Source organism: Podarcis cretensis (assembly GCF_951804945.1).
Source record: "Podarcis cretensis genome assembly, chromosome: 7".
In the NCBI taxonomy this organism is placed as follows: domain Eukaryota; kingdom Metazoa; phylum Chordata; class Lepidosauria; order Squamata; family Lacertidae; genus Podarcis; species Podarcis cretensis.
Window position 1 is genome coordinate 74,994,785 of NC_137176.1, and position 12,921 is coordinate 75,007,705.

Consider the following 12,921-nt stretch of genomic DNA (forward strand, 5'->3'; position numbering starts at 1 on the left):
GGGGCTTTAGTATCAACCATTTCTCAGAAGGCAAGGGCATGAACAAAAGAGCTATGGACAGATTCAAATGGCGGAAGAAAACATTGTGGATCTAGGATGAGGGACCTCTGCTCCTCCAGATGTTTCTGAACTCCAATTCCTATCAGTTTCAGTCAGCACAGTCAAAGGTCAGAGGTCAAGGAGGTTGCAGTTCAACATCTGGAGGGCCGGAAGGTCCCCATCCCTTATCTATGCATTTACCTTCTGGCACATTATCAAAATGTGTTGGTTAAAAAAAAAAGAGAGAGATTTTTAAAATTGGCATAACTCTCACAATAAAATGTAATAATTAAAGAACTACTTACGTAAGCACTGAGGTACTTCTCCACTCCATGTTCCATTCCCAACACAGGTCAAAACAGCCGGAAAAGATAGTTCATAGCCAGGAGAGCAGACATAGCTAATACTAAATCCCCAGTCAAAATTTGTCCCTTCTTGCCTTCCATTAGAAATCTGGGGTGGAGTTGGACAGGTAACAGCTGTAAAAACATTTAGAGTCATTAGGAACAGCACCTGCAAATGTCCCCAGTGTCTTTAGTTAGTAGGAGAACCATATGTGCCAATTTAACATTTTTGGAGCACAGTATAATTTTTTTGGGTAGTATCACTACTGGAATAACCACATTTCCTTGCAAGTTATTTCATGAAACACCTTGCTTACTCCTTCTCATAGCTTAATATATGTGATGCTGAGTGATGAATCTTGACAACAAAAGGTAATTTGGAAAGGTGTTAAAGAAACGAAATTAAGGATCTGTCACACACACATACAAAACTCCACACATTTGAATTCACTGCATAACTCAGTGCTGCATTTCATAAATCTCTTCTTTGCTTTCTTTCTTTAAAAGGAAATGACCTTTCAAAATTATTAAGTGTTTTTAGCTACCATGTCAGTAGAGGCTTAGATCCTAAGGTAAGTTAAGGGAGTTCACAGAAGGAAAGTGTTCCAGGGCCCCATGCAGCATCCTAGAACATCGATAAGCCTCTTTGGAGGGTAAGGATGTCCTCCTGAACAATATTGGTGTGGAGGGAGAAGGAGAACTGATGCAAATTGGGTGGAATTTCACCTTCATTTGGGTGATTCTGCCCACCTTCAATGTGTCATCAAACTTTGCTCAGGAGGGTCCTTTAATCTTTTGGAGAGGCATTTTGAGTAGCTGATGTAATCAAGTGCTTTACCAATAAGAAACTAAAATTCTGATTGCATGTCCTTGTTGTATAGGAACTAGATGTGCCCAGGACATAGAAATGGGTCCAGAACCTGCTAGAAAGTGGTACGTCCAGTGGCTTCTTCAGAAACACTTCAACCCTATTGGAAACTATAACTCCAGTCCTGATTCCAACTGTCTCAAAATCCATCTCATGCCTACTCACCAGCAATGGATATTTTGTTTTGTACTTTTGGTTGATGCCTGGGACTGCAGAAAGGAGGAGACTGTGCAGATCGCAGTACACAGCCGGTTTACTGAACAAGTATGCTGTACCAAAACGAACCATTAGAGAAAATTGCACAAGAAACATTCTGCAAATAAAAAATGATACCTTTACATGCTGGGAGCATTCCACTCCATGTGCCGTTAGTGGTGCAAGTACGAATCTGGGAACTGTTGGATTCCATGGTGTACCCAGGCTGGCACATATAGGTAACGTTTTGTCCAACAACGTTATCATCACCGTATCTCAGTCCATTGGCTGGTATACCTGGATCCCCACAACTGATTACTGTGAGAAAACAAGTTAAAGAACAGATAATATAGGGGCAAGGAATGCAGATGGAAATATTTCTTTTTGGAGGGTGGTGGAATGGTAAAATAATCATTTATTAAGGGAACAATCGAAACCCAAAATCTGCTGGGAGTTAGGATCTGATGGATCCTTGGTTCAGCTGGCTGGTTCCTGATGCATCTGGGCTATACTGACACAAGACCCACATTCCAGCTCAGATGGTGATATGCCAGTAAAACCTCCTCATCCTGCCAGAGATAGGACACAGCCAGTTGAGCAAAGAGCAGTAGAGCTTACGGTGATGTAAGTATCCCCAAAAAATCAGCATTCTAGGGGAGTAGTGGTGGAGGGACTGGGCAGGGAGACTTGTGCCAGATTCTAACCCCATTCAGCTCACTCACACGACCTGGCTACCTGGTGGAATTTATGTTGGCAAACAGAATAGTGCAAATAAGCTCTATATTAAAGGCTTATTCTCCCTCTGCTAGGCTTAGGCTGCCTCAGCTAGCAAGAGCTGTGCTGCTGAACTGACTGTGCAGTAGGGACCACTGTACAGCACACAACACTGCAATATTTTGTTGTAGGTCTCATTTACTTGGGAGTAGGAAGCAAATATTCAATAACAATTCAGTATAAATTTATTGTTCTAGCCAAAGGCCATGACAAACCTGCAGCAACAGTACCAATAAAACAATACAGATTCTACATCCATAATATGAGCCAACATCCATGAGGTTGCTAGAGACACCAACAAACTCAAATCTAGCTTAGTTGAACCTCTCAATCACAAAAACAATTTATAGTGATTTTATCTAACTCCTTATTCCTGATCCCCCCCCACCTCAAGCCAGTATATGAAGAGCCACTCTATGTGTTATTATTGCCCCTGAAAAGAAACGAAACCATTTCTGTAAAGGAGTACCTGCTTGCTGGTGTGACGAAAGGTTTCAGAAAGCAATCTCTTGGGACTCTATTATAAGGGGCAGGCTAACAGATAATGAGTGATGTCTTCCACCTGAGATTGACCACAAATGCAAAGTCTGCCTGCGTACATGACCTTGTTGTATCAGCCATCCAAGACTGCAGTGGGCATCACTTGCAAAAGCCCGTCAATGAAAGCATTTCCTAAGGAAGCTGGGGAGAGTTTGGTCAGAAAACTAGCTCTAAAATGCTCTGTTCTCAAGAGTGGATACCAAAGGGGAAATTGGGTGTTTCTAATTAGTTGCAGGTCCCTTTTGGATTCTATCCAGAAGAGCTAATCCCTTATTCAAGGTCAAAGCAGAGCTCAGTTCTGGAAAATAGTAATATTGACAAGCTGCTTTCCAGAGTTGTTTATCACCCAATTCCATAGACCACAGAGCAAGAAAACGCTCAATAGGAATAGTAGCAATTTAAAAAATATACTTTAACTGAGCACAGTCTGTGCTTGCCTTAATTTTTGGCCACCTGGATTCTGTACGAAGAAGAGCTGCTGATGGTAAAAAGATGGTAAAGCTTCTGAAAAAAATTATTCTGCAGAGTTTCCAAAATTTTAATGGAGTTCAAATCCGAACTCCAGATTTCAACACCATAGAGTATTTAAGTAAGCAATTTACTATCAAATATCTTTAGGACAGGTTCAGTCAGCTGCCCACCCTCACTATGAAATAAATATTATAAAGATACCAGGTAGTATTCAAATAATGGAGCCCATCAATGCAAGGATCTCTGCTTTGCAACAGAACTCTCTATCCTTCCTGCTTTTGTGTCCCCTCCCCCCATTTAATTATTTATTTCAACAATTTAAATACCACTCAACTGCAATCATCTCTATGTGGTACACAAGAAATACTGTACCAAAAGAGAGAGATAAAAAAATAAGTTAAAACTATAAAATGAGATTCAAATAAAATGGTGCTGGAATAATAATAATAAAAGTACCGTATTTTTCGCTCCATAAGACTTTTTTCCTCCTAAAAAGTAAGGGGAAATGTCTGTGCGTCTTATGGAGCGAATGTGTGGTCGATCGCTGGCTCCCTTTCTGGCCCCGCCCCCTTGCCCAGGCCTCCATTGTTGAATGTTCTGCAGACGGAGGCCGTTTGTTTCCCCAGCGACATGTGACTGGCTGATTAGATTATCTGTCTGGAAACTGTAGAAATGGCTCCCTTTCCTTTCCTAAAGCAGCTGTAGAACTGTGAGTTGAAACCCATAAAAACAGAATTTTTTCCCACTGCAAAGTAAGCTCAACAACTCTGAGCTGATCCTTAAAAAATGGGGCTTTTCCCCTTTGCAAAAGAAGCTGTACAACTTTGAGCTGATCCTCAAAAAAATGGGGCTTTTCCCCTTTGCAAAAGAAGCTGCACAACTGTGAGCTGACCGCTCCAAAAACGGGGCTTTCCCCCTTTCCTCCTCTAAAAACTAGGTGTGTCTTATGGTCAGGTGCGTCTTATGTAAGGACTATAAATCTGTCTGAGGGGTTCCCCCAACCCTCCAGAACAGATCTGGGGAGAGCAAGGCAGAAGCGGTTCTCTTGTTCAATTGTAAAGTCTTGCACTGAGACGTATTGGTTGGATACTACCCACCATCTCCAGTGTTATCATATGTAAATGGAAGTAAACCCTGTGAGAACTGCTCCTGAAAAGTATTACAGCTCAGAAGTGGGGCGCATACAACAGTATAGAAGCTCTGTTACACAGGACACATCATAACCAGGGGTAGCTAGCTGCTCTGGGACATGGAGGGGTGGGGCAGGGCAACCCCCCATGTCACCCCCCTCTAGGATGACACCCACTGCCCCCTTCCTACACCCCTGATAACAACACACCTTGTAATTCATTGTTCAATGTTTCAAATCCAAGCTAGGTTTTGCTTGCCCTTCAAAAAGCTACAATAAATAAGAATTATAATCCAGTTAAATTTTAAGGCAGCCTATCTGGAAAGAAAGTTTTGGGTTGACATGAATTTGGTGGCTGGAGAGTAACTAGTAACTGTTAATTTTTTTCCCCTAGCTGCAGTAAAGGACTAGTCAGGGCATATCCTATTTCTAGCTCACTTCATTTTCCAACTCTTGCTGCATATAGTTTTCTTTGCAGTGCTGTCCCTAGAGGCTTCTATTGGCTGAAGTTCAACTTCAGGATTCTGCTAGAGACATCTGAGAATAGATTTCAAATATTTTCATTGCACCTAGAGCTTGAGAACAATATGTCAAAAATGCAGAAAAAGCAAATAGTCTTCCAAACATCGAATTTCCAGATTTCTTATTAAATAATATGTATAATGCATATTATTACTTTTAGTAGTGGTATTTTGGTATATTTCAATGTTAAGACATATTTTGGTTGATGTTGTTCAATATTTTATTAATTTATATATTATTAATACTGTTTTCCTGTGGTTGATATGACCATGATGGTCAAAACAGCAACAATGAACTAAACATATTAAAGAATATGATTTTGCCAAGAGGTGTTCTGTGATTTTCATTAAAGTTGCAAAATTTACACAAGGAAAACAAATGACATACGGGGAGAAATACTGGGTTACATTAATTGTTAAAATAAATCTTGAAGGCAGCCCTTTACAACACTTATCAGGCAAATTGAATAAGGTACACTGAAAAGGATATACCAAGAGCTCTGGCCAAAAGTTTCAATACAAGGAATAATTCCTACTCGAGAGTTGAAAAGAAAAACGTGTATATTCTGCTAAGAATAACAGTTTTAAAATAATAGTAAATTTAAACACAACGTTTAAGTGCAGAAATAGACAGGGCCCTGTTTCGGAGTAAATGCCTTCTTCAGCTTGGTTTTTAAGGAATATAAATCTGTTGGAAGTCTGTATCATTCAATTCTTTTGTGTTTCTTTTTCAACATGCGTCTTAGATAAATGAATCCAAATTTTTCTTGTGTTTCTCTGTGCGCAAGAAAATTTGGATTCATTTATCTAAGACGCATGTTGAAAAAGAAACACAAAAGAATTGAATGATACAGACTTCCAACAGATTTATATTCCTTAAAAAACCGAGCTGAAGAAGGCATTTACTCTGAAACAGGGCCCTGTCTATTTCTGCACTTAAACGTTGTGTTTAAATTTACTATTATTTTAAAACTGTCGCATTTATACGTTGTGTTTAAATTTACTATTAGTTTAAAACTGTTATTCTTAGCAGAATATACACGTTTTTCTTTTCAACTCTCGAGTAGGAATTATTCCTTGTATTGAAACTTTTGGCCAGAGCTCTTGGTATATCCTTTTCAGTGTACTTTCAAATTGAATAAGGTGGCAACTAAAATTTGTCAGCATACTTTTGCATATTTTTCCTAGTGCACACATATTTGCATGTGATTTTGTACACTCACATACTTTTTGGCTCAGACCAATTTATCTATTCATACACATACTTTACTATATACATTTTTGTACATGGTACTTGGCTGGAGAGCTGCATTGCAAAATTCAGAGAAGTGTGAATTTTGAAGGATGCCTATGTTTGGCTCACATATTCTTTGAGAAAGCAGGCCTTTAAATGCACCTGAATCAAATTGCCCCCCCCCATCCCTACCTATGGCAACAAAGGTTTGCATGGAGGCTGCTTCAAAGGTCTGCACTCTTGAAAAGCCCAACCCTTGTAGAGAAGGAACACTTTACCTTCCAGGGATGCAGCAGTTTTGGTCCAGGAGAGCCCCTTGAGAGATGCTGTGGGGCGGGGGCTTTTGTCCCTCGCAGTTGGCCATTTGCTTCAGCCTCGGCCAGCCCCTGGGGGCAATGGGATACCCCCAAATTTTAAATTCAAACTGGCCTGTGGTGGACAGAGTGTGGGGCGGTGCTTCCATGGCATACCTGAGGAACCAAGGCTTCACTCTGGTCCACCACCGGGGTATTTAAGCTGGCTGCAGCAGCTGCCAGTAGCACAGTCGGGCAGCTGAATATTGGACAGAGAGGAACGGCGAATAGGAGCCAGAAGCAGAGAACCACGCAAGACTAGTAGAACCCAGCTGGAGTAGGACCCAGAAGTGGAGAGCAGCATGAATGGAACCAGTGGCAGCAGAGGAAACAGCACAATTTGAAAAGCCCATCTTTTGCAGAGAACCCTCTTGCCCAGTCTACCACCACCCTGTTGTAACTTAGTTCATTATAAACTTGCAGCATCTTAAATAATAAAAAGGGTACTTACTTGTGCAATTTGGCAAGGAGCCAGACCACGTTCCATTCGCAGTGCACTGTCTTACAGAAGGTCCAGACAATATATAGCCTTCCATGCAGGAATAAATTACAGAACTAGAGAATGTTGTGCCATCTATTCGAAACACCTTCCCATTAGCTGTTGTCCCAGGATTACCACATTGGACAGCTAGAAATTCAAATGTGGGAAATGCAGGGATAAGGTGCAAGATGGCAGCAATAACAAACACTGAAGATCTACACCAGGCCCTCCAGCTGTTTTGGGACTACAACTCCCATCATTCCTAGCTAACAGGACCAGTGGTCAAGGATGATGGGAACTGTAGTCCCAAAACAGCTGGAGGGCCGAGTTTGGGGATGCCTGATCTACACATTGTTCCAAATAATCAAATCAATCAATGAGCAATTAGAATAAACTGAACATAATTCAGTGCACATCCCCTGGCAATTAATCATCCTAGTCTTGCCTGGATATCCTTTGTTACACTCTCAAACCTTCGTAGGTTTCACTTGAGGAGAAACTGCTACATCTGCATTGAAATTAGTTTTATTTGGAACCTGCTGGCAACATCCCAAAATCTCTTCTGCTGTGAGATTTCACATATCCAACCAGGACTCTGTGACCTCCTTAGCAATTCCACAAGTGTTTCACCAGAGGAAGAGCTACCCCTTCACAAAATGCTGACACTTAAGCTTCAGATGAAATGTTGGTGAGAAGTGAGTGTTGGAGCACCTGCTTTGCAGGCCAAAGGTCTCATGTTCGCCCTCTGGCTATCGTTGTCAAGTAGGAAACTTAATTCCTGAAGCCCCGGAGAGCTCCTATTAATAAATGTAGACAACACTGAACTACAGGGGTCAGTGATATGACATGGTATAAGGCAGATTCTTATATTTCTAAGGGAACCATGCTATAATTATGTATTTGTGTAGCATGTTGAGAAAACCAAATATTTGAATTTTTATTAGTTTTATCATTGTATCCAATTTTGCCATAGAATGTGTTCTCTGATATTTTGCAGCTCCTGAGAAAAATACTACTCTCAATGGTAATTACTTAACACTGTAGCCTCTGGGCACAACAAAAGGCTATGAAAGATTAGGATGCATTATACTAAAGGATACCTACTTTCCAGTGCTCCTCTCCTGTAAATAATTCTATTTAAATGTAATTAACCCACTCACATTATTCAGTTTTGATCAATGTTATTGGGAAAAGGAAGATCTCTTTCTTTTCTCTTTGCTTTTGTTGATAGAATTATTATATTTTGTGGCATCACAGCCGTCTTGAAAGTTCAATGCACAGCATAAAATTTGTGTCATGGAAAAGCAGGTCTCTTCTAATTTGTTTTCTTCATGGCATTTCAGTATTTTGAAATCATTTGAAGTGATCTAAGGTTATTGTCTTTTGTTTCTGCTAATGTTAATCTACAGCCCAGATGTAAATCAATATTGTATAGACAGTTCATTGATATGATTATGTTACTGTTGCAGACTAAAACCGTTAACACTGACTCTGTTTTTCAACTCAATTTTGCAATCACATTCATGTATAGACAACCCTTTATTACTCTTGTCCTTAAGATTTCCATTGCTTTATGTGCCTATGCAGCAACCTAGAATGACAGAACAGTACTATCTTCTTGTGTTATTATTTCAGATGGCATAAAAAAACACATGGTATGAATAAAGTTTTTCCCTCCTTCCCTTTCTCATAATATTAGGGTTGTCATAGACCCAGAATTTCCCAGACACAGCCAGTATTCAGCCCTTGTAAACAGTGTCCGAGTGAAATTCGCTGAAATGTCCAGGGAAATCCAAATTGTGGCAGCTCATGTCGGTAGTGTAGATTTTGGCAAATTTCATATAAAATAGCTCAAAAACTCATTTTTTGAAGATTTTTGTTGCTGGGATTTTCACTTTTTGAAATATGGCAACCCTACATAACATTAGAACTCAGGGATATATCCAATGAGCAAAATGTTGGAAGGCAAATGAAACTAAACTATGGAATTTGTTCCCTCGAGATGTAATGATGGCTATCAATTTGGGTGGCTTTAAAAGAGGTCTAGACAAATTCATGGAGAATAAGGCTATCAAGGACCACTAGAAACCACAGCTTTGTTCTACCTCCACTGCCAGAAGCAGCTGAGAATCAAAAGTGGATAAAGTGCTGCTGCACTCAGGTCAAGCTTACAGGCCTCCCATAAGCATCTGACTGACCACTGTAATAAGAAGATGCTGGGACTGCATGAGGCATTGGCTTGACCCAGCAAGTTCTTGTCATGTTCATGCAGTGAAATGTTCATATGATGCTGCTCAGATGTGCAAGTCCTGTCCTTCAGCACTTGGTAGGAGTATATACATCAGATTCTGACCCTTCTTGCATTGAAGTGGGTCACTTCAGACAAATTCAGAGCTTGTCAGCTAAAACATAATCTTCCCAAAGCACTCTGAACCAAACTGATTACAAGGGGAAAGCTGGCAGGAGCTCACATGAATCTGGCTCAAGATATATCAGCCCAAAGGGATCAGGGTGAAAGTGCTTAAGATGGCCCAAATAGGGCAAGGGTACAGTGAGGCAGGGATAATACCCTGCGTGATAATGCGTGACTATTGATACTACAAATTTCTATACCACCCTTCATTCAAGGACCACAGGGAGGTTTACAATAGAAAAACATAAAAAAATACATAACATAGTTACAAAAATCATTACTACCCCCATTAATGATTTATAAGGTCATGACTTCTTTAATTAATGAAAGGCTTGGAAGAAGTGGAATGTTTTTTATCTGGCACCTAAAGTTATGTAATGAAGACATCAGATGAGCATTCCACAAATTAATTCAAAGTATCTGGGCTTATTTAAAACAAAATGATCACTTAAGCTCTTTGACTTTCAAGCACTGTTGTGCTGAACACTTCTTTTTACTAATACTGGGTTGTATTATATTCCAGTCATCAATGAGATTTACCTTTACATTCCGGCTGCTTTCCTGTCCAACTTCCATTCGCCATACATGTTCTTTCCACCGATCCATGAAGGGTGTATCCGAGCTCACAAGAGAATTGCACAACACTTTTAATTCTAAAGTTGCTTTGTTCTCTAGAACCGTGACCTGGGATTCCAGGATCCCCACAAGATCCCGCATTGTCACCTAGAATTTGCGGTACAAATATTATTTCAGAGGGAATACACAAAAAAATTGATGTATTACACTGCTGCTGCTGTTTTCAGAGCTGATATAGTAACTGAAACGGATGGGGAACAGTACATAAGTATCCAAGTGGCATAACAATAGAAGGCAATTTATAATCAATGCAAATATCAAAATACAGTTCACTTACATCTTACATGGGAACTACGTTTCAGGAATGGTGTGTAAAGCCATAATCATGTATAGTCAAAACTATTACCAGAACTGTCCCCACATGAGCAATATTACCTTCCAAAGCCAGTGTGCTGAATGGGCCTTACCCCAACCCTAAGCAAGGCAGACAACTTAAAAGCTTTCTCTTTTTTTGCACCGGGAAAGAGCTTTTAAGCTCTCCGCTTTCTGTGCATTTAATTTGTGCTATTTCAATGGCTGGCCGCCAAGTGCATAAAGTTGAAATCATGCACATTAAATGTACATCGGTTGAGAGTCATCTGTATACTGAAACAGTATGCAGAACCCGTACCCATTTAATGTGTTGTGATTTTATTTAGGGATTCTTGACAGCACATAATCGAGTTTGATAGAAATTTCAAGTGATTCATGGCCAATAATTTACAGGACAGTCACTGTTCATCAATTTGTAATACATTAACATGCATCACTCAAGTAAAGTATGCTATGCAATAGAAAGAGTAAAGTGAAAGTTATCAAGATGCTTCAGTCAGGTGATCCATTAAAAATATAATACAGAAAAGTGGAGAAATGGCTTTCTAAGCTCCAGTGAGATTCTGAGCATGAAGATATTGCAAACACTCATACAAACCAAGAAGAAGAAGAAATTGTCAGCAAATATTCACACATTTGCCAACATTTCCAATGGTGCAGCAAAGGGTGCACTTCAGAGCTGAAGACCAGGCTCCACAGCCAAGGTAATCCCCAAATGACCATCAAGAGAGGCAGGTTGCTGGTCATCAAAGGAACAAATGGTTCATTGCTGATCTTTTCACCATGTCAAAGGGATCAACAGTCTCATGTCTGCACTAGGTCAGGGTGAGCTCTACATTGTTTACAACTACTACTATTACTGATCTTCCCAAACAACTGAGCAACTGCTCAGAATGTGAATAGGAGAAGGTGGGATTTTCTACCTATATAATAATGCTGTCCACACTGAAGCTATGGCAGCAGGAAAACTGGCTCAGTTACAGACCCAAAGGAAGCCTCCGCATAGTGGTCAGAAGGGTTATTGCCTGCCGTAGAATCTCTGAAGTGATAATCAATCATTTTACACTGCAAAACGTCTTCCTGCTAGTAATTTTTAATGAACAGATCAATGTCTTTTTACAGCTATGCTGTAGATCAAAGCGCATAAAGGGAATATTTTGAAAGGATAACATAGGACTCTTGCTTTTCAGGGACACATATCCTATTATTTTGTTCATAAAACAGAAACTTGAATTTAATGTGCGAAACACTCCCATCAAAATTTAATTATGAGTTTGAAATTCAGAAATTTTGATCATGCAGAACATCAATTAAATTTAATATTCCTTGAGTTTGGAAAATTAGTGGATCAAAATTAGAGGATCAAGGCAGCATTTTGGAAGTAATTTTTTTAAAAAAAATAAAATAAAATATGTTAACAGAAATTACTGTATCTTGCTTTTGTGATGTGATTAGTAGGGAAATGGCATGTCCAAATGAGCACACATAAGTCTGTGAAAATATGCTGAGTTCTAGAGGCTACTTTACAAGGTTAGATTCTCAGGAAGACAGGATGAAAGCATTACTGCATTTAGAGCTTCCTTTCCATTTCAGTCTCTGGTGGGATGGTTGCTTGAGTGCCTTTGATGTTTTCTGCACCAAGTCTTTCCTATCATGGATCAGATTCCTCCATCAGATTCCTCCTCCTGACAGTGAGGGGGGGGGCTGGGTTCTTTGCCATTGCAGGGGCCCTCCTGACTACACTACATATGTGCCATGCTCCACACATTGAGACACACTGCCCCTCTCTGCAGACCATCACCGTTCTCTACAGCAGTCTTTGCCAACCCAGTGCCCCCCAGATAATTTGGACTATCACTCCCAGCCATTTCAGCCAGCATGGCCAATGTCATTGTCAACATTGCTCTATTAAGTATTAGTGGCAACCATCCCCTTATGTAAGTGGTTTAAACTTGTCACCATATTAGTCAAAAGCAAATCAAGACATTGATGCAAAAACACTTGATATGGAATTCAACACCATTCTCAGTAATAGAATATAATTATTCATCACCAACTGGTCAACTGCCTTATTTCACTGACCATTTATTCTTCATGTTAAAGATAATTAGAAACTTTCCATTTCTCCTCTCAGTACTCATTATACTCATATGGTGGAACTTAGCTTTGGCTGCAGCTATATCTTGTGACTGACATTTGGCTTTGATTTTCAATTTCCTGAAAGGCAAACAAGTTCCAGCCAAAACTAATACAAGCATAGAATTGGTTGCAAAAGCACATTCACATACTTCAAAAGTGGTACCTGAGCAATGAGGCATAGATCCACTCCAATGTCCATTCAATTGACATGTCCGAGATGACTGGCCTATTAGTGACCGTCTTCCTGTACAAGAGTAGCGAACAGTAGATCCAAATGTGTATTTCTCTCCAGATAGGATCGCATTTGGAGGAATACCAGGATGCCCACAGTCAATCACTATGATGCATAAATATTGGAGATAAAAATTACGTTATAATCACCAACCTATGCAAGTTCAATTTGCCTTCACCACCATTACTATGTCTTGCAAGTTTGGGGCCATCATACAGCAAGATCCACGTGGATGAGCAG

At 40.0% G+C, this 12,921-nt stretch overlaps 1 protein-coding gene across 5 annotated transcripts in view; it reads right to left on the minus strand.

Annotated features, from left to right (window-relative positions):
- The window catches only part of CSMD3 (CUB and Sushi multiple domains 3), a 592,920-nt gene that overhangs the window by 41,816 nt on the left and 538,183 nt on the right, over window positions 1–12,921 (minus strand). For 4 of the 5 annotated variants that reach the window (XM_079984060.1, XM_079984063.1, XM_079984062.1 and 1 more), the window contains 5 exons: window positions 12,613–12,786; window positions 9,903–10,085; window positions 6,920–7,096; window positions 1,585–1,764; window positions 345–518 (listed from right to left, as the gene is read on the minus strand). In XM_079984060.1, coding sequence (XP_079840186.1) covers window positions 345–518; window positions 1,585–1,764; window positions 6,920–7,096; window positions 9,903–10,085; window positions 12,613–12,786 — 888 coding nt within the window. Of the gene's footprint in view, window positions 1–344; window positions 519–1,584; window positions 1,765–6,919; window positions 7,097–9,902; window positions 10,086–12,598; window positions 12,787–12,921 lie in introns of those variants that run through there. The other variant, XM_079984064.1, reaches the window with a different exon arrangement.